Source organism: Falco punctatus, assembly GCF_963210335.1.
Source record: "Falco punctatus genome assembly, chromosome: 18".
Classification (NCBI taxonomy): domain Eukaryota; kingdom Metazoa; phylum Chordata; class Aves; order Falconiformes; family Falconidae; genus Falco; species Falco punctatus.
Genome location: NC_137598.1, coordinates 1,154,329 through 1,175,538, shown reverse-complemented (window position 1 = coordinate 1,175,538; position 21,210 = coordinate 1,154,329). Strand labels below are relative to the sequence as shown.

Genomic DNA, 21,210 nt, shown 5'->3' with positions numbered 1-21,210 from the left:
TCGTGCTTACGTTTTGACATAAGTCCAGTAAGCCTGTCACAACACACATCCATCCCAACCGAGTGCAATTCAAACCTCCAGGTTTTTAGACTAGCTTTCTTATTTTGAAAACAGGGCTAATTTTAATGCTGAATGTCACATCTGGAAAATATTTGCATATTTTTCTTGTTCTCTCAATCAAAAAGCTGAATGGGAAGGGTTTTATCACAGTGACTCACATGCATTCTTTTAAAATTTCTTTTAGGGATTATGTTTTTTCCTCTGATGCATCCAAACAGATCCTCCAAGTGATAGAAAAGGTAAGGAAAAACCTGAAAAGAACAAAGATGCTGGAAGGGTGACATGCATACCCCTGGATGGTTGTAACATGCAGCTCTGTGACAGGAGCTTAGGCGTGCGAGCGATGCCTTTTCAAAACTCTTTGAAGAGTGGGCAAAAAGCCGTGCTGGAGTCAGGAACAAGGAAAAGATCGTTGCAAGGGCCAGATCTGAAGTTTGCAAATAAAATCTTCAGGAACCTAATGCCAACAGTAATAATTCTTCCAGTAATTCTAACAGGAAAGTGGGAGTAGGACTAATTAAAAAAAAACATAAATGCTTTCTTTGCAGTGCTGGCAACTATACATCAGCAACATGAGCCTGAATAGTAAAGCTGACCAGACAGAAGTGGAAGTAACCATTCTCCTTTCCAAGGGAGGTCAATCATTAAAAGAAAATAGACAACACCAACTGCGACCAGCAAATAACTCTGTTGGTTTTAATATTTTCATGGATCATTTGCAATGTAGGAAAGGGAATTAGGTTTCCTTTTTTAAAAAAAAGTAACAGTTGGATGTTACCACATCGGTGTACTTTAAGCCCTGTGAGACATCTTAACACCCTCCTTTCTTGTCTTTCTGCTTAAAGGCGTGAAAACTGAGCCACCTATTTAGCAAAGTGCTTGGCAGCACCAGGAGGAGGGTATTTGAGCTCTCTTACAGGCTCAGCTTTCGTTTCAGTAGGCCTGATTCTGATCATAGGGGGCAGCGAGGACTATCTGTTGCAGTGCAACTGGCAGAAACCGAGACTGCATGCATGAGAGAACAGAATCAAACCTACCAAAATGGCTCTTGGTTTCCGGCTGCCGCCTGTACACAACCCTGATTTTTCCATTTTCCCTTCAGCTCAAAGAAAAGGAAAACACAAAAAAAGGAAATGAAAATGGAAAAGCCAGAAAACAACCCCTCCAAACAACCCACGTGGGCTGTCTGTTAGATTCAAGGCTTTGATCCTCTATTTGCACAGAAAGGAAGACATATAGCTGCTAACTCCCATTGCACAGGGCCAAGGGGGTTCTGTAAAGCATCAACGGACAGACAGGATTAGTTTGAACACAGATTGCATACCTGTTGCCCTCTCTCTGGAGGGCTGTATATGTACCACAAGAATAACAGCTGCCGACCCCAGGAGTTCACAAAAGGGACCTGTGCCAGGACAGAACCCCGCTAGCTGCAGTCCAGCGAGTGCCTCTGACGACTCGCCTAAAACTTGAGGTCAGCCTGAACATCCAAGCGTCTTTGAGACAGTTCCTGGATAATGGGGACTTCCAAGGATTGGCTGGGACGGACAACTTTGTTTAGCATTTATTTCCAAGAGGATGGTGAGGGAACAAGACGAGACTCTTGGTCAAGGAGCTGTAACTCAGGATACAGCTCAGACGTTAGAGCAGCAAAGCCAGGGCTTATTACAGCGCAAGAGCATCTGTCCCCATTGTTAATGCACGTGCTGCTCCAGGCATGCAGGGCCATTTTCTAGGAACTGGTGCTTTCTTCCATCCTCCAAGCATGACAGAAGTTGGGGGCCTGCGGTGCAAAGGGTGCTCTTTAAAAAAGGAGGTATAAACTGTAACTGAATTTATTGGAACACAGGGTTTTTTCATCAGGGGATGTGATGGAGGAAAGGAAGGGTTCAAGCTTTGAGAAGCAAATTTGGGTAAGAACAGGCACCTTTTCACTCTTTTGAACACTGTAAATAATAATAATTAAAAAAAAAAAGACCAAATGGCCGCCCTCCCTGTCCCTCCCTCCCGATCCCAAGGCTTGCCTTCACATCATGCTCTTCCTGTACTGAGACTGTGAGCTCTGTTTGGGTTTTGAGTCTGATTGCTGCAGTTCAAACTGTTTGTACAGGTCCCTCAACTCTTTGATCTCCTGCAGCACCCTCTTGGCTTGGCTCCAGGTGGAGGAAGCCTCCCCCAGCAACCTCTCAGATTCCTGCAGGATCCTTTCAGAGTCCGACTTGGAAGATGAGGAGGAGGAAGAGGTGGTGGTGGTGGTGGTGCTGGTGGTGGAATCCTTAGTCTTTCTCTTGCCTTCTCCGTAGCCCTTCACCTCTGTCAGCAGTTCCTGAGTTTTTTCCAGTTTCAGTGCAACCAGTTCTTGTATCCGGGACAGCTGCTCTGGTTCTGCTGAGGCAAAATGAGCCTCCAGCCCCCTCCTCAGCACCGCCCGGTGCGTGGAAGAGTCCCGTCGAGACAGAATTTCTTCCATGGAGGCACATTTATTCTTTTCTGAGTGCGAGAGCTTTTTGGGGACCTGTGGTGTGTACATGGTCCCTTTGTCAAAGGAGTCATTGCGCTGCCCGGCTCTGTCCCATGAGGTCACCTCCCGTCTTGGGAGGCTCCCTGTCCGGCCTTTCTCTGATGACTTGACGTTCTCTGAATCTGACCGGCGCCGTCCAGCAGTAAGATGTGCCACTGACTTATCCAGATCCACCCGGAAACTCTCTTCACAGGTGCTGTGATCTTCTGGAGAGGCGTCTTCCTCCTGGATCAGGTCGAGTGTCAGCATGCCATCAGAGGTTGAGGTAGATGCCTGAAGAAACAAAGAAGAGCTGTGTTGCCACAGAGAAAGGCATGGCTGCATGCTACTTCTGAGTGGCTCTTACACCAAAGATACGCATCACCTGTGCCGGGATGCAGAAGTGGACCAGGAATACTAGCAAGTGTGACCTAGTGACAGAGCCCTAGCTATGCTGGGTCTGTGGCTCTAGCTGAGATGTGGATGAGCTGAGCAGCTGTGGACCAGCTGTCTGTGCTAATCCATGATGAAGCTCCCCAGCTGGATAGCTATTCTCCATCAGGAGCCTGAAGGAGCATTTCGTTTTCAGCATCAGGAAAATGGGTGTGAGTGATGGCAAGCAACCACTTTGCAAAAGGATTTGCACAACGCAATGGTCTACAAGAACAGAGGACTAGATCTGATGACTCAGGACAGCCCTGGGTCTTAATGACAATTTTCTGTTCAGGTCAGAGCTCAAACATCAAGTCTTCTTGCATTTACTTATAAAAGAAATAGTTACAAGGGAATTTTACCTAAACAGGTGCCTGGAATTTGCTATACGTACCACAGCCATCAAATGTCCCCGTGTTGGAGGGCGTCGGGAATGCTGTATTTTTGCTCTGTCACGCGTTGGGTGGGCAAGGTAGCTGTCCTCTTCGACAGTAACCTACAGTGGTGACAAGGGCCAGTGAACACCTGGGAGCATAGGACGTATGAGCCATTCCTAGTTTCCGTAGCTGTGGTCAGCCAGATGCACTGTGGCAGATCATTTGTCCCTCCAGGATTCCCTTTATCTTGTGACCCGGCCGTATGCTGAGGGTGAACTTCTCCCACATACCCCTGGGCTGGGATCCTTCGCTAAAGGCTGTCAGGCAGCAGCTTGGGCTGCGAACGGTGAACCCTGAACTCAAACACAGAGTTTGCAGTTCTGTAGTGCAAATGTTTGCTGAACAGGAGGTGAGCTGTGCTCACCACCTGAACCAGACCTAGCGCTGAGCTGGAACGAGGAAGGTGATGCATTCCCCACGTGCTACCTTGCTGGACTGCTGCGGCTGCGAGCGGGGCCAGGGTTGCTGTCCAGGAGCACAGTCTGGCTACCTGGGGTGCCTGGATGGCTACAGCCTGTAACGCCCTCCCTAGGGAGTGTGCCCAGACACACACAGACCGATAGCTTTTTTAAACCTGCCTGCACCATGTCGACAACATGCTGGTCCCGAGGGCCATCACTGGTCCTGGGCGTGCTGGTGGGAGTCACTGATCTACATGCTTACAGGAGATCTGCGGGGAGCGGGCTGTGGGAATCCAGTGTTCGAGGAGTCCGAGAGCGTTTCCCTGGTCTCTCCCCTCTGTGCCTTGATGGGATCCAATCTACTTAGGTCATTCCTGACAATTATCTGTTGAATCTGTTTGTCAAGATTGCAGTGGCAGACTCTCCTTGAAGCAATCCATACTATTGTTTGCTATGCTGCTTTCTGCTCTAAAGCTTTTCCTATGGTCTGACCTTCGTTTTCTTTCACTACAGGGTTTTTGTGCTGCCATCCAAGAGAACAAACAGCATCACAGCAGTGGGCCGCCTGTATTGCAGTAAGTTGAATGTGGATGAGATAGATCTGAGACAGATCTAAGCCGAAGAATAGTTGTCATGAAGCATTAATGTGAGGCAGCGTTGAAACGCTCGTTCAAATCGCAGCCCTGGTAGCGAAGGGCACAGCCTGCTCAAGGTGATTATCATTCACACTGGAATGAACTATGTGGGAACGCTTGTTCTGATCTAAACCTGGCCTCTGTCGGCTCAGCTGCGCTTGTGAGTGTACACTTTGTCTCTGGGAGGAGGCTGAATTGATGTTGCTTTGTTCTTTTTTTCTACTAGAAGCTGCTTTGCATAATTGTGGTAGTTACTTTGGGAGTTTCATGCAGCAATAACGCTGCCGCTTTGGAAGCGGTAGGAGCTATGCTAGTTACGCTTGGTATGGACGCATTCTCAAGTAGGCAGGGCTGTACTGTTGCAGGGTCCTATTGCTGTCCCACAGCGCACACCAAAGCCTCATCTCTCTGGTTGTCCCTTCTTTTTTCACTAAATGGAGGACCTGACTTGTCTTGACAGAAATATATGTGCCACACAGTGCTGAGAAGGCAAAATTAAACGTTCCTGGCTTGACCCTTGGACAGTAGGAAAGGATCTGCAAAGTTTAAATGCCCAGTTCGTGCCCTTCCTTCAACCGCAGCGGTGGAAATGGGCCCGTCTCTTGGAGGTGGTGACTGAGAGGGGAGGGGTGGGTGGGATGAAGATGGACTGAGGGGGGCTGACAGATGGTGCCATGCTATTAGAGTGCTCTGAAGATAGCCTGGGACTATATTGGTTTACAGTTAATACCTTAATTCAGTTGCACTACTTAAAGCTCCTTTGCAAACATGAGCACACTCAGGAGCAGCGGACAGGAGGAAAGTCTCTCCAAAGCCCTGGGAAACCATTCCTTAGTCCCACCATCCCTGTGCGAGGCAAGGCTGGGCTCTGAGGTGAAGGCATCTGACTGGGGCTGGGCTGCGCCAGGCAGGGAGCAGAGCCTTGGACCCTTGCTCTTGCTTTGCAATCAGTGCTGTGTGTTTAGCCCGAGGCTGGGAGGATCAAACTACCCCAGCCCAGCCCAGCCCAGCCCACTCTCTAGGTGCCGGCAGCTGTGATTGAGTGCAGCCCGCGAAAACGCAATGGCTCTGCGCTCCTTTTAGGTAGGAAATGGAGAGGGTAGGAGGGGCTGCTGCTGTCGCCGGCAGTCTAAAATCTTCACCCAAGATTAAAGTTGAGACCACAGAGCCTGGGTCCAGCCCTCAGAGTCCTGCTCACCTCATCTAAGATGCGGTTTTTAGCACGTGTAATTGCAGAGTTGAGGGCATTAATCCAGGACTCCTTCTCTTCTGGACTTACAGCCAGGAAGATCAGATTTGGTGCCTACAAAAGAGGGAATTCAGGTCAGTGCCAGTGACTAAACTCATACAGAGATGCTTTCACACTGTCCCTGCCCACAGAGAAGCTACACGGCTGTTACAGCTGGCTCGCCTTAGTGGGAAAATGCAAAGCAGACCTGATCCTCCAGTCCTGCAAAACGGTGCTGGTCTGCCACACACTGCACCTGGCCTGTCTGCTTCTTGGCAGCCCTTTGCAAAGCAGACCGTGATTCCTCACAGTACCCAGCTTTCCAAACCAAAAGCTGTGTACCATATTTACTTCCCTGGTGGCTGCAGTTCCTCCTTCCCCCTCTTTGCCTTCCCACACACTATCCTAGATTTTGCCCTCATCAAACGATGACGCAGCCTTTCTGTGCATCTGCTGCTCACATGCGATTTATCTGTTGCCACCTCAGACTTTTGAAAGAGTCTGTTAGACAAGCAGCTAAGTAGGTACCTGCAGAAGGAGCCGGATTTTCTGTGCTTTGATATGTCAGATGCACAGCGAGGGCAGAGCAGTCCTGAAAATACGGCAGTTACAGGGGATCCAGGATCCTTAGGGTTTTTTTAAGTTAGATACTCAGTCAAAATGAGTTTTAGCCTCCACAACATTTTGTTCGCTTGCTCAGGGCGCTTGGGGACAGTGCAGCCGCTTTCCATTTTCCCTTTCTCTTCCCTTTTTTTGTTTCATATGTTATGCAATCCTTATCAAAGTGTGGGGTGGGCAGGCCTGGTCTACTGAAACAAGTCAGAATGAATAGTGTAAATCCAGCTCACGTGTGTGGCTGGGGGTGGGTGCATGCCAGAGACAGCTTGTCTTTAGAGACTGGCTCTCTTTTTGCAGCGGCAACTGAGACCTCCTGGGCAGTCCTGCCCCTAGGTAGCAATGACCCCATTCTGGCACTTCTTAGCTTTCGTCTGGTCAGAAAGTACTCCTGGGACAAATTCCTGTGCAGCTCTTTTGATGCTGTGCAAATCTGGACAGCAGACCCAAGGACCATCAGCATCCCTCCCTTCCCTGCCTCCCCCTGTGAATAAATGAGTGCAGTCAGCTAAAGCACAGCTGCCAGGAGTGGTGGCAGTAAAAATGCTTTGTCCTTGCTCCTGGCAAATGTTCTGATGCCTTCCTTTCCCAGAGTCATAATACTCTCAGGTAAACGGATCCAGAGCTAAGTGCTTGGTCGCATGTCCTTAGTACGCCAGAGACCTGAGTCCTCCCCCAACAGAAACACCCCTCCTGGCTCCATCTCTCACTGTCACTATCAGTCCTGACACGGTAAATGGGTGTTTGTATATTTGAAACCACGAGGCTCAACCTGGAGCCTGCACAACTCAGTCTACCCGGTTTCACCCCCCGTTGCTGCCTCAAGCCCTCGGGCCTGCGGTCGGTAGCGGAGGCAGCCTGGTCTCCACCAAGAGCTGATGGCTGTCACGGGCTGACTGCGCGCTTGCGAGCAGAGCATACCGTGTTTCCAGGCTGTCTGGAGTGGGCGAGGGTAAATTTGCTGTGGTTCTTTTTGCTTCTGCTTTTGGACTTCCTGAGCTCTTCACATTTCTCATAGTCACTCAGGTCAAACATTTCCTGTATGTTTTTTTCATCTTTTACCTGCAAAACAAAAACAAAATTACAGCCTTGCAGATGTCAGCGAGGTAGTAATGGGGCTGCTGCTGCTCCAAGCCAGCAGGGTGCCTGGCTGGAGCTGCCGTCTGCACGGGGGGGGTTGAGTGTGCAGGATGTGTGCTGGAGCCTCTGGTGTGTTACGTGGTCGCTGAAACATTGTGCGAGAATATTCCAGCATCAGACACACAAATGCAGTAATGGCACTGGTAGCTGGGGAGTGCTACACTTGCTTTTGGGTAGGAGAAGCAGAGATTTTCAACACGATAGTTCTGACTCGAATCTCTTCTGGAATGAGGGGGATGTGTTTAGAAGGATAACTTGAAAATCACGGTCTCCTAGGTTAATTCCTGCTTTGCTATGGGTTCCTTTGGGACTTAACTGCCTCTCCTACCCCCAAAGTTACTGGGGCTAGTACATGCAAGTGTGATCAGACACAGTGTTTATGCTTGTGGACCCTCAAAATGAACAGGATTTACTCCAGCAGCAAGGAGAGGACCTTGCCTGCTAGGAGGAGGTTCACGCGGAGGTGGAGATGCTGGGAGGAGGTGGACTTTCATCTGCTGATTAAAGGGGGCAAGCATATTAGTGCTTGTTGCTTTTCTGGAGACAGCATAACAAAAGTTTGAGGGATAAAGATTAGCACTTCCTATTTTTAACCTAGTGGTATTACTGAAGCCTGTGCTGACAGCTGATTTGGGGGGTGGCTGCAGCACATCCAGTCCCAGATTACTGACACGATGCGTGTGCTGCTCTCCCCCGCTGCTGAGCCTCATCCCTTGGGAAGGGGCTGTGGGCAGAATTCACCCAGGCACGGGGGGCTGCCCAGCTCATGGGTCCTGTTCTGGCACCTGCTTGCCAGGCTTCCACTGCTGGGTGGCTGGCCAGGCCTCCGGAGACCACCAGCAGCCAGGGGATTCATGGAAGGTTTCAAGAAGGAAGAGAGCACCAGGGCTTAGCGTTCGCTGACAGAAACACTTCGTGGTTGTCCTTTAGAGAGTCATCGAGTGGCCTCTTTGCAGCTTTTACAAGATCTCACTTTCTCTAGGTCTATTCCCCAACGCTTTCTGTATTAGCCGCGGTGTGACAGGCACGCAGCTACAGATAAATAGTGCAGAGGCTTAAATTAAAGGTGGGACCTGTACAGGGTCGCGAGGGCTGTGGCTGAGCTGGGGAGGAAGCCAAGGTTCTTGGTGCTGTCCCATGACAGACAGAGCCCTGACCTGAAGGTACCGTCACTCTGGGGACTCTTGGAGCGAAGAAGAGAACGCACAGCCTGTCTTCTGCCTGGCCCCCTTTAGTTTTCATGGTCTTCCTTTTCTCTGCTCTCGTTAATGCACTGTCCTCACCCCCTGCTCCTGCGGCAGGGCAGCTCTGCTCTTCCCATGGTAAACAGGAGGAATGCTGGTAACTGGGGTGGGAGACAACTTGGGTTTGCGTGTCCACTGAGGGCAGAACAGTGGCAGGCACAAATCCGTGTCAATCTGCTTGATCCTGCTCCAGCCAGGGTCATTAGGGGCTGGGAACTGCAGTGTTGAGTAACTCAGGTGCCAGAAAGGCAGACGGTGATGAGGTCTTAGCTCTTGGATTTCTTGAAAGGACTCCACCCCGTTTAGTAGGTTTCCTCCCTAGTTTTGGGAAGCACTGAAGGAATTCCCCCTGATGTTTTCAATAGAATTTCAACAAAGAGGCTGATTGAAACGCTGTAACCGGCTTTCTAACCAGAGACACAGATAAACTGACCATCTGGCCTTGCATAATGACTGCAGTTCCTCCTCTGTCCTTTTTCCTTCTATGCCCTGAGTTTGTCTTCAAGAACTAGGAGGCGGTCACCATGCACAGCTCCTCTGGAAGCCCCAGAAGCTATTGCTGATTTCTGCTTGTAACAACAGCTACTGTGTATGGGCTGTTACGAACAGATACGGAAATGTCTCTCACAGATAATGTCTATCTATATATCCTCCCCATGCATTTCTAATCAGCTTTTATCTCTTCCCAGCACCATCCTACAATCCACCTCTTTCCAAGAATCTTGGCTGAATTCAGCCCTGTTCACTTGCAGCAGGAAAAGCCAATCCCCTCCGATCCCCCAGCTGTGGCCCAGTGGCTGAGGCAGGACTCCTTACTCCAGATGTTTGCTCATGTAGGTCACTGGGACTTCCCCAGCCCTTCCCTCCTTTCTCAGACAGCAGAGCCTGCGCTGTGAACTCCCAGGAGCTGGGACTCAAATATCTTGCCTCTAGGAATCTCTACAGGAGGCTGCAGGCGGGACGGGTGGAGTTGGTTCAGATGAACACCCTGCAAGGTGTACATAGTCCTTTGGAAGGCTCGGGCTGCCAAGTGCCAGGGCTCTAACACAGCGCTTGTCTACAAAAGACACTCAGAAGAGACCCTGCTGTGCAGGTGGTACATCACTTTCACCAAAGTGCTGTACCCATGTGTAGACCAGTTATAAAATGCTTAAAGGCTGAGAAAAAGCTACATTTTTTTACTTTAAAAGGGTGATGCTGGGGTCCCATTTCTAAGTTTCGGACAAAGTGGGCAGGTTCAGCCCCCCACAGGTATTTTGGGGGGGTGGGTGCACGCTGTGAAGGATGTGGGCTAGAGTGAGCCAGGTGCCTAAGGGTATGTCTGCCCTTCAGCCAGAGCCGCAGCACAGGGAGGCGAGGCAGGTTTGTGCTCACTTTGAATTGATTCCCTCTTGTACATAGCCTTGGTAGTATAATGAGGCCATAAAGTGAAGGGGGCTGTAATTTAGTCATTTGAACGTGGCTTTGTTCTGCCTTCGTGGTGGGAAGAGGTCTCAGCATCAGCCTGAAACGGGCTCCGCTGCGGTGATGCAGCGGCAGATTCCATGGGGCATGGGAAGGACGGCAGTCTTGTCTCGCAAGGGGCAGTGCCAACTGATTTCCCCCCTCTCTCCCGCGCTGAGACATACAGGCTGAGAAGTAAGCAGCAGAGCAAAATAACAGAGCATTCAGTGTGCAAACAGTGAAACTAGAGAGAAGGAAGGTGAAAGGCAAACTTCAAAAGTACCAGCCAGCTCTTTTGTCCTTTGTGGGAGGCCACTGAGGCCGGAAAGAGGGAGGTGATGGGCATGAATTACAGAACAGAGCAACCTCAGAGGCAGGAGGGGATGAGTGCAGAGGATAAGGACAGTCATGAGCCCATCCTCTGTAAAAAATAAAAAGGCAACCCCTACAGACCCACAAAACTGCTGGAACTGCATCGTCAGTGAAGCCTAAATCCTGGTCACCTATATCGGTAGGGGGTGGGTGACAAACCTGCAGGGTGTCTCTACTCATCTCACGTTTTCAGTGAGATTGGAGCCACGCAAATAAAACCTTTCAGGTTTCACCAGCAAAGAATTTGGCAACGCACAGGTCTTTGGATAACGTTTTGGAGACCTTTGGGAGGAAGTAGCCTCAGTGTCAGTTCTTAGTAGGAGGGAATAAAGTGTGATTTCTCAGTCACCTGGTGTGATTTGTAAGGGGAATGGCACAGGCAGCACAGCAGCATTGATCTTCATTTATGCCAGGGTGACCTACCGCAGCTTGTCATGCACCCAGGGTGCTCTGTGGCTGAGGCGCTGATCCTCGTGATGGAGATTTACTATGACCATTATGTTTGCTCGTTTGTTTTCTTCTTCTTTGCTGGATATAGATTGAACACAGATTTTTGAAAGTGAGCGGTGATTTTTAGTCTCAGGTGCCAAACCTGAAACTCTTTAAGACAGGTTTGAATTGTGGGAAAGGCTGAGCATCTCCTCTCAGTAGTCTTCAGTCTGGTTCCCCATGCCCAGACAGTTGGTCCCTTGCTCTCTAACTTGCAGGGAAGGCGGCTTCAACAGGCTCTCCAGGGCCTGACGGTTCCTCTTTTCCACAGCTTCTTTTAGGGAGCCAAGAAAAAGCTTCCCTGTCTGGAGCAGCATTTTCTCTCCCATCCACTGCACAGGTTTGCACACCTGCCTGTGAAGCAGCTGGGGCTCTGCAGATGTGGGTATTTTTTGGATCCTGCTGCTTTCACCAGCTTTTCTTAAGGTCTCCCACACCGTAGTTTGAAGCTGAGAGGAATCAGGGACCGCTTGGCTTAAAGTGCTAGGAAGAGAGGCCTGGATGGTTGATTTTGGCGAAATCATTCCTAGCTGGGAGGTGGCCAGCAGGTCTTTCCTTCCTCACAGCTGCTGATTGCCTGGCATGCAGCGAGCCGATAGATCTCAGAGCCTCATGGGCATGTAGGTCCTGCACTCCTTGCCCTGCGGGGAAGCTCTGGATTGAAAGGATTAAGGTAAATAAATCCCAGCAATTGCTGCCATGGCTGTCTGCTGGCTTTGCTATCCATATTGTACCTGCTCTAGGCAGACTAAACAATTTCTTGTCCTGGGGTTCAACCTGGCTCCTCCCCATGCTCCGTGCATGCCTTCCGCACTTGGCCAGTAGGCCAGGCGAGGGAAGGGAAACTGAGGCACGGAGAAGGAACCTGAAGTGTCCCCCATCACCTAAAACAAAGGTGGGTTCCTAAAGCGGGGCACATTAGACCCTGGGGCCATTAGACCACACAGTCCCTGCACCCCCAGCAGCAGCTGCCGCTGCTCAAGGTGTAGCTACGCAGCAGCCAGCCACGCAGCCACCAGCTAATCTGGGCCTGCAGTCAGTGGCGAGATGTGCTGAGGCTGACATTGCTGGCGCATTGCTAAAGTTCAAGGAGGGGAGCTGCATTCCTCACACGCCTCACCCCCACAGCTGCTGCCCCAGCAGGGTCAGCCCGGAGGGATGCCAGCCACCACGGCACTCCCTGTGCTTGTGGGACGGGGCAGTCCTGTGGACACGTAGGGGGTCAGAACATCAGCCGTGCTACCCAAGGTACCATCTCACAAAGGTTTGTAGGGCTTCTGTCCAGCCTTGCAGCTAATCACACTCCCAAAGGTCTGTTTTCTCCTGCATGAATACTCCTTCACAGCGTTCTGGCAGCAGAAGGATCCCTAACGTGATTTAAATTCTCTGCCCCTTGGGTGTCTTGCTGACGGAGAGTTAAAACTTCCTCCCTCATCAAGCTGTCACCTGCAACAGCTCCGAACCTGCTTGATTCAGATCGGGGCTGTGTTTTGGGGCCAAGGCAGGAGCGAAGGGGAAGGGCAGTCCCTCGGTCCCCAGGCAGAGTTCTGTGGTTTTCCTTAGGTTTGCTTGGTGGCGATTTGCTTGAGCAGTTCCCCTGCTGAGATGTGACATGCTCAAAGCAAATGCAGAAGGTACAGGAAATCACAAGACACCAAGTGTAAAGTATCCACGAGATGTTCAAGAGGTCGTAACGTGGCTCAGGGCGTATGCAACAAAAAACTTACAGATTCTCAGCAAAGCTGAATATCCAAACACTGGCAGTCTTGGGGACAGCATCAGCCAGCGTGTTCCCCTCTCAAGCTGAGCTCAAAGTTTCACTTCCTCAAGTCCTACCATCCAGCAAGGAACAGAAGTTTCTGCAGAGCTTAGCTCAGACCAGGCTGTGGCTGAGAGAGGAGCCCACGCATGTGTGCAGCACCGGCTCTGGCAGTGCCAGGGAGCAGCACTGGTCGGGGGAGTGGCAGGTGATGGGGGAGACCTGAGCGTAAGGGCCTGGCCTGTCACTGGCTCCTTGTTCTCAGTGCCCTGGCTGCACAAGGGAAGTAGCTGAACGGTTCTGGCTCTGTAAGGGAACTAGAAGAAATACAGGGAGCGTTGGGAGGGTTTCAGGTGTTACAGTAAGAGAGGCCTGCAAAACGCTGTGAAAGGAGGGTGAAATGGCCCACGTCCAGGGGGACACTGCAGACAGTGCACTTTCTCCTTCTTTAGTACAAAGTGCACGTGCGGAGCGGAGACAGGGATAGAGATAGTGTGTTTGTGCAGTCACTGGCATGGCAGGACTCTGGTTTCAGCCAGAGCCTCTGGACCTGGGTAGGATAGGAGTGGCAGCGGTTCAAGAGACTGCCTTCCATCTGCACACCAGCATCCCAAGTGGGAGCTGCACCATGAACTCGGTAGCTCAAGGGCACGAGTGTCACCTTCCAGGCCTTTTCACATCCCGATCACTGCCCTGAGCTAGTGAGGGGCTGGTGGCAGAGAGCTGCTGTCTACTCCAGTCCCTTGCTGGGAAGAGTCATCAGCCAGGGCTACCAGAAACACACATCCCTCGGAATCGGCAGGCTCCTGAAGAGAACCAGCAATGTCACATCCCAGCGCGGCCCTGGAATCCCAAGGTTGTGCTGCCTCAGCTCACAAGCTGCCTCTGTTGCAGTGAGAGGGCGTCAGGCTGTGTTTTTTCTACCTTGGTGTTCTTCAGCCCTTTCTCTGACTGTGCAAGACGGTGCCACTGGGACATAAACAACCCCTGAAACTTTTCACCTTCCTCTCCAAAGTGTAGAACAGAGCTTGGCCAAACAGGAGAAGGAAGGTGGAAGGGAAAAGGATGGCTTAAAAGAGCAAGAGCAGGAGAGGTATGCAAGGGACTGCAGGTGCCAGCCAGGCAGTCACAGACTGTTCCTGTGTAGCTGAAAGCCAAGGGTTTGAACATCTAGCGCAACCACCGCCCATAACCACATCTGTAATCGCACAGCTCTGATCAACACCTTGTGCACGCCGAACGTGCCGGACACCAATGTATTTTCCTCACCTACCAACCGCAGATGTAACACGGAGCTGGAAAACACAACCACCCTGTACACAGAGTTGTTCACCACGTGCTAAATGTGTGCCACGAAGCATCGTCAGTACCAAGCGCGTGAGCAGCACGTGTGTGGAAACACCGCGAGTGCTTTGCAGGTTCCGTCCCACGCGTGAACCATGTATGTGAACTCCAGACACTACCTCGAATGTGACCACAGACGCGCGCACATGCACCCCTCCCAGGCAGAGAGCGAGCTGTGCGGCATGTGATGGTGCTGTAACAAATGAGGAGCGAGAACAGACTACTTTTCAAGTGCTCTTGTGCTAATTGTGGCGATGCTTTCGGTAGCAAACAAGAAAAGGCTTAAGAAAGCCCCAAGAAGCGTTTCCTCATTAACATCTCGTCATCGCAGAGTCCGTTCATGCTGTCTGGACAGCCCTGGGCTTCCTGATAGGAAGTGGTAGGAGCCCAGCTGTGTCTGCGTTAGTCTGACTGCTATTCCCAAGTGCAAAGCAATGACAAAGCTGGGCTAGAAACAAGAGAACAATTACCAGAAATTTGCAGGAGGCGGGGGGGAGGGAACCAGTGTGGAGGAGAGCAAGGGGAAAGAATGCAGAAATGATACTGAGAAGGTGTTCTTTCGCTTAGCAGGAGCTTAGCTCACTTCAGCACATCGTCTTCTGTGTTTCTGCCTTGGACGCTTTTTTTGGCTGATGACCAAATGCTAAATAATGAAGGTTTTTTTGCATAAGTTCACCGAGTTCGGCTTGCAGCAGGGGTACAGATCTCTGCAGGCTCAGGGCCCCGGGCTGAAGGAGGTCTGTAAGCCTCAGCTACCATTTTGGTGCATGGTTCGAAGAGCAAAAGCTTCTAGGTGTTAGACCAAGTTCTAACCTGGTCTTTTGGAAGACCAAAGCTTCCAAAGGTTGATGCCCTGATAAAAGCACATAACTCAGAAGCCCTGTTTGCGTTTTCCAGGTGTATCAACTGATCTGATAAAATACATTTCCTCTCCTTACAGACTTGGTTTCTGCCAGGGAGGAAGCCCTGGCTTCCATCAGACATCCACATCTCCTCCTAACAAAAATAAACACATCAGGGCTAGTCTGTAACCTGCAAGCCCAGCTCTAGGTAGGCAACTGAACAAGTGCACAGACTCCCAGCAGGAATCAGTGTGGATATTGATGGGATTTTGGTAGTCTGACTCTGCCTGGGGGAGTTAGCCTTTTGGAAAGCTATCTATTCAGCCTTTCCAGATGTCAGACTGCCGCTCAGCTCCGAGCAGTTTCACTGCTCCACGTTGTCTTTGTGCAACATCATTACCTGCCCTGAGCTGACATCTTTCCCAAGGGATTTCACAGTGACAGACAATTCCCCCTTCCTAGGCACCTTGTGCCTTAGGGAGATGAGTATTATTAGCCCTGCTTTCCAGATGGAGAAATTCAGGCAAAAGTAAATAAATGTCTGGTTTGAATTCATTTAGTGAGTGCGTGGCAGAGCTGAGGATAGTCCTGGTGATTAACCCCTTTTGCTGCGGTGCTGTGAGCTGACGGGTAGAGGCCAGGAGCCCGGCTTTACCTGCTAACCAACCTGCCTTCTGTCCTAGAGCAGCTGCTGAGCTTAAGAGAAGCTGACAAGAAACACCAAGGTTAATCTGAGAGTTAAATCGTAAGCTCCATCCACCAGATCCACGTTGCTCCAATAGCTTTGATAGAGCAAAACTAATTTATAGCAGAGGAGGACGCTGATCTTTTAGAGAAACAGACAGTTGAGTTTCCTCTCCCGTCACTGCAGGAATCAGGCTGAGATTGAATCTGTCTAGTGGCCGTTTCCACTAGAGTTTTCTGCTCACATCTCCTCAGGGTCTCCACTAGTTAATTCTCTCTCTGGCTGCATCCAGCGCCTGCCCCAGCAGCCGCACCGGCAGTGGCGGGGGTGCAGAAGTGGAGAGGTTTTTCTCCTCTCCACTTGTGAAGAGCCTCTCACACAACTCATCGGCACAACCCAGCAGTGGCTCCATTTTCTCCACTGGGCATAATCTAGTGTGTGAAAAAACAAAAGAGGGCTCCATCCTGTTGTGCTTGACAAATCCCAATTTATTAAGCTATTTGCGGGAGCTGTGGGCACCTGCTGCCAGGAAAGCGAGATGGAGAGGGAGCCTTGTGCTCCAGGAGCAGAGCTCGGAAATGCATTAAGTGTCCTGTGGACGGGAGGGAGTGCTGGCTACGGGGCTCCCCGCGGCAGATCTTAGACCTGGCTGGTATGGGAAGGCTTTGCTAAGGAGTAGAGGTCCAGTCAGTACCACCACCCTGCACTGTGTGTTGGAAGACCCGTCCGTCTTTGGACAGAAAGTCTTGGGAACGCGCAGCGACAGGCAGTCCCCCCACGCGCGTGCCCTGCGTCCGCACAGGTGCACACAAGTGTGCTCCCCCAGACAGGCAGCGCAGTGTGCCACGCACCAGGGGGGCTGGAGCCACCTCGTGTACTGAGATACCCGGAGATACCGGACCCAGTGACACAGGCGTATTCTTCAGTCCTGCAGGCACACAGAGTCACTTCAGTGCACACGCAGCCAGCCAGATGTTACCTCTGTAACCACATTTCTACACAACCACAGATTCTTCCATATAAAGACAGGCAGTCACTGCTGTGTGTTATTTATGGTCTTTCACACGCCGAGTATTCATACACGTAGAGCCACAGCGCTGCTTCAGTTGCACACGCATTAGCGGTTTTTTTCCCCTGTCAAGAAATACACGCATGCTCCCTGAAACAAACACAAGTGCTCCTTGTTCAGAACTAGCGCCCGCGTGGCCCCCAGCCAGCCTCGTCCCCCTTGGACACAGATATCTAAGCAGTAGCTACCCAGACGTATTGGGAGAGAGGGACAGACAGACATCTTTTTCCTGCACATCTTCACTGGTGTTGATTCCTGTATTACAAATTATTAATTTCCTGCTCCTTAGCCAAGTAGAGCCTTTGCTCTTGGTTTATTCTCCAGGTTTCAAACAGTTGGGATAGCAGAGAGAGACATAACCACCCATCCGGCAGCGCTGGGGGTCCGGGACATCCCAGTGGCACTGCAGCCAGTGGCAGTCCAGCTGGTGGCTTCAGGGTGGCCAGGATTTTGGAAAACACTCTTGTTTTCCCAGGCAAGATCCAGAGAACCCATCAAAGGGAGGGTTCACACCCTGCTGAAGGGAGTGTATTGTGCCACACAGCGTGGCTTTGCTGTCCCAGAGAGCTGCTGCGCAGGTCTGGGCTGCAGACGGAGGGTCTGGGAGGATCCCCCAAGTGGGGCAGCTCCTCCAGCCCTGGAGGAGTTTGCCAGCGTGGAGCCCAGCCGTGGGGGATGCGGGCACCCCAGTGTACCTGCAGCCGGTACTCCCAGAGGTTGCTCAGGGTTTACGGGCACTGAATAGCAGCTCTCTGGAAGTGCCCTCTCCCTAGCGGATCTGCTCTGAGGAGGTCCTCGCTCCGGCAGAAAGCATCTGGTGGGCTCGGGTGGTCAGTGCAGCCTGGGTGGCAGCCAGACCTCCCGTCCTGCGGAGACATGGGGGGACAGTCCCGGCCGCCTGACTCTGCCTTTGCTTCGGCAGGGCCAGGTTTCTCCCTCTACCCACTGAAAGGTGGCTTGGTGAGAGGGACCCCAAAAAGTTCCTGTCTCTGAGTGCCCCCAAAGCCTCCCTGCTAACTCAGCTCTGAATTTCAGTGTTACTCAGGCCCATCGGTGATACTGCGCCTTCACACCTGCTCAAAGGACCATAGAGCATCCTGCTGACACATCTGCCCAGCCTGCAGTGAATTTGCCATTCCAGAGCTGCCTAGTCCAGCCTATTCCCAATCCTTTCCCAGCAGGGACCATTCCCAATCCCTTCCCAGCAGTTCCAACTCTGTTGGCACAGTTGATACAGTCTGATCCGAGCAGGCAGCTCCCCTGTCATTTGAACTTGGTCATGGTTCCTCCTTCTTCCAGATCCTGGCTCAAGAAGTACAAGCTCCAGTTTGACCCCTGTGAACTGGGTTTAAGCATATGTTTCTGCTCAAGCACATGTTTCAGTGCTGCCTCGAACTGGGGCCCCAGCACAGGAGAGCTATTGACCCAGTCCGGTAGAACATGAGGCAGCAGGTAAAATCCTTCCAGCCATGTAATCTGTCTGTCTGGCAGTTTCTAAACTCTGATCTGTGGCCCCAGAGGTATGTGAGCTGCTTGTAAGAGTCATGCAAGACAAGCAGGCCCACTGCTGAGAAATACGCACCATACAGTCTGCCTTACTACTGGAAAATTTGGAAGAACCATAAATGAAAGGAGATTTGTACCCCTTGCTGTGTCCCTCTCACATCCAGCTTTCCATGTAACTTTTCCCATCCATAAATGCATCTATAAATTCATCCTAGGTTTGGTGTCTAATTACCGCTGGTGTTGTCTACGGTCTCTAATCTTCCTCTTACTATGGCTTTTCACCTGAGCCTTTCTAAGGCACGGAGCCCCAGCCTGCAGGCAACATTTACTCCCTGCCTGTGTCTCTCTCCAGTTCTGGAGCAGCCGAGGGATCAATGGGAGTGAGCTGGGAAATGCCAACACACAGCTAAGCACGACCTGGCCTTTCGGTCCACTTTTAGGCTATTTCCATGCTCTAATAACCCTTGATCCATATGCACTTCGCCATGCCCCGTGATTCAGTTAGCTTCTAAATCAAATTATGCTTGGTACTCTGGATGATATTACCTCTCCAGATCCTAGACTGATACAGCAGGGCCAGGTAGCCACGCGTCTGAGCTACAGACCGCCCTGCCATGCCCATCGGGGACTAACTTCCACTTATGGGAGGAAACCCACCGAGACCCAGCCCCAGATCTGTGATTTTTACCCCAAATGCCCTCTCCTAACACCAGCCTGACTCAAACAAGCCTCTGTGCCTCTTGTTGTGGGCACAACTCTCGCTAGCGCTAACGATGAGTTTTTAAAGGGTAATCGGAGGGAGGAGTGCTGTTGCCTGGGGAGTTCTTCCTGATGAATTTATCAAGAGAAAAATTAAAGGGGGAGGCTGTGCGAGGACAGCCGGATCGCAGCCTGCCAGAGCCTGCAACACTCAGCCCGATAGTCACATCCAATTAAGTCGAATGTAAATACTACATTAAACCCCAAACCTCAGCCGACACTGAGCGGAGATGAGGGAGGAGGAGAGGGGATACCTTTCTCAACAAGGTGTTGAATCCCTGGTTAAATTTCCCCGTTGTGCTCTTGCAGGTTCAGGGGGAAGAAAAATAGAAGAGATAGGGGACGCATAAATGGCTCGATTCCAGTTGGGAGACCAGAGTTATTTCCAAATAGAGCGGTGCAGCAGCTGGGAACAAGACCACTGTCGAACTTAATGACAGAGGACAGGCACAGAAGGAAGCTGGCATTGCCGTTTCACCGCGGCGGAAAGAAGGATGAGGGTTTTAACTCTCGCTAAGTGAATCCTTTCATGTGTCCAGTGCAGGGAAAATGTCTCCCAGCCCGAGCTGTCTGGGAGAGTCGCTGTCGGAGCTGACACACCAGCCCAGGGCAGGTTTCTCCAGGAGAAGAGAAGCCCCCGAGAAACCTCCTGAACCCAGGCTGGCGATGGAGGGGCGCTGGGGAAAGGCTGGGGCTGCTCCGAGTGCGCTTTTCATATGCAAAGGGGAGGAAGGGGGGATGGGAAAGGAAAATGAAACTGATCCTACCTCCTTCTCCGAGATGTAAAGCTGATCTCCCTTCAAAACCACATAACGGTTTTTCCAGATTTCCCTAAAAATGCCTTTCCCGCAAAATTTCCGCACCCAGCCGACCTTCTCTGGCTGCACAGATTGCTGGTTTCCATCCTGTTGCCCCTAACACAAAGAGAGAGGGAAGAAAATGGGGGAAAACGGTATTATTCTTGGTTTTACGCTCCTCTTCTCCCCCCCTCCCTCTTTGCCCAACTTTCGCCTCCCCCTCTCTCCGGCCCCTCTCTCCACCGAAGCCGGGACCGAGGTACTTTGCCTGATTCACTCTACATAGATTTTTCTGCTGCAGACATGAAGCAACAACAATAATGCCGAGAGGACGATGCAAAAATCGCAGGCAGGGATTCACTCCATGCATTATATAAGAAAGGCTTTATGTTATATTCGCCTCATGTGATGTGCATTTGCCCATGCAAAGAGGAAGAGGAGGGTGCTGGAGAGAATTTAAACTAGCTGATTTTTTTTTTTCAGTGAAAATTGCATTTCTGAGCCTTTTATGAACAATTAATCCTAGAGGTGAAATCTATGTATGGGTTTGCATTTGAGATTTCTTCACAGACAGTGATAAGATCTCAGCACAGCAGACACACACATACGGCACAGAGCAGACACAGCGCCAGATAGATGGTGTCTCTGTATTTTATCGTTTCCTTGTGCTCAAAAATGAAAACTGCCTGCCTACATTGCTCTGCACTAAACGACACATAGTATCTCCTGGTGAATTCAAGAGGAAGGAGAGGTGCTGGGCAGTTGGAGAGAAGGGTGCTGGGTTTGGTTTTGTTTTGATCTGGTTGGGGTTGGGTGGGTTTTTTTTGCAAGGCAAGGGTGGGGGTAGCAGAGGCAAAGCAAACAACTGGAAATCAAGAGACAAACCCCCCTCCCCAAAACATCCGGGAGCCTCCCTCACCCCACCGTGCCCCAGAGAAGAACCGATTTGACTCACCCTTTTTGCCGAATTATTTTTTTTCATCATTCCTTGGTGTGCTGTGCCGGAGGGAGATGGGGAGGGGGGGGGGGAATCAGAGAGGGGCTGCCGGCGGCCTCCTCCTGGGGAGAATGTGGCTGGGAAATACACAGGGTACCTCCTCTTACTCCCTCTCAGTCTTCACCCTTTGTAGATTACAGAAGCTCTCTAGTTACATTAAGACCAGCCCGCCTCTGTAATACATCCTTAGCCACACAGACACAGCATCCCCCCCCACCAACCGGCACCACCACCACCATCACTGAGCTCTTGTGGGCTTGCACTGGGCTGGCCTGGGCTCCCGAGCTCCATCTATAGCCGTGCGCGTATGACGTCTGGAGTTCACAATAAAGGGCGAATCGCAGCCCACGAGGGTTTTTCTTCTTTGTTTCTGACTCACTGCTGATGTGAGTGGCTGGATGTGTGTGCGGCTGGATGGGAGTGTGGGGAGGCTGGGGTCAGCGGGGGGGACGGGAGCAG

At 51.2% G+C, this 21,210-nt stretch overlaps 1 protein-coding gene across 5 annotated transcripts; it reads right to left on the bottom strand.

Moving 5' to 3' along the window:
- Window positions 1-729: 729 nt before the first annotated feature.
- Window positions 730-21,009, bottom strand: PLEKHO1 (pleckstrin homology domain containing O1). Of its 5 annotated transcripts, none has more exons than XM_080368373.1 (7): window positions 20,710-21,009; window positions 19,725-19,862; window positions 7,227-7,367; window positions 5,661-5,765; window positions 3,384-3,485; window positions 2,082-2,851; window positions 730-1,840 (listed from the first exon to the last, which is right to left on the bottom strand). In XM_080368373.1, exons 1-6 carry the CDS (start codon window positions 20,737-20,739, stop codon window positions 2,084-2,086), a joined length of 1,284 nt encoding a protein of 427 aa, XP_080224499.1. In that variant the 5' UTR covers window positions 20,740-21,009; the 3' UTR covers window positions 730-1,840; window positions 2,082-2,083. The 5 variants fall into 5 exon arrangements, with proteins under 5 accessions (XP_080224499.1, XP_080224498.1, XP_080224497.1 ...); XM_080368372.1 differs by having other exon boundaries at window positions 19,725-19,871; window positions 20,710-21,007; XM_080368371.1 differs by lacking the exon at window positions 20,710-21,009 and adding an exon at window positions 20,023-20,139.
- Window positions 21,010-21,210: the final 201 nt, after the last annotated feature.

What these genes read in the sequence shown, in the direction of transcription:
- PLEKHO1 (XM_080368371.1), bottom strand. Translation starts at nt 20,124, where the DNA reads ATGCATGGAGTGAATCCCTGCCTGCGATTTTTGCATCGTCCTCTCGGC. An exon ending in ATCTATGTAGAGTGAATCAG is followed by an intron (nt 19,863 to 20,022) that starts GCAAAGTACCTC and finishes TAGGGGCAACAG; the next exon opens with GATGGAAACCAGCAATCTGT. An exon ending in GGGGACATTTGATGGCTGTG is followed by an intron (nt 2,852 to 3,383) that starts GTACGTATAGCA and finishes TTGTTTCTTCAG; the next exon opens with GCATCTACCTCAACCTCTGA.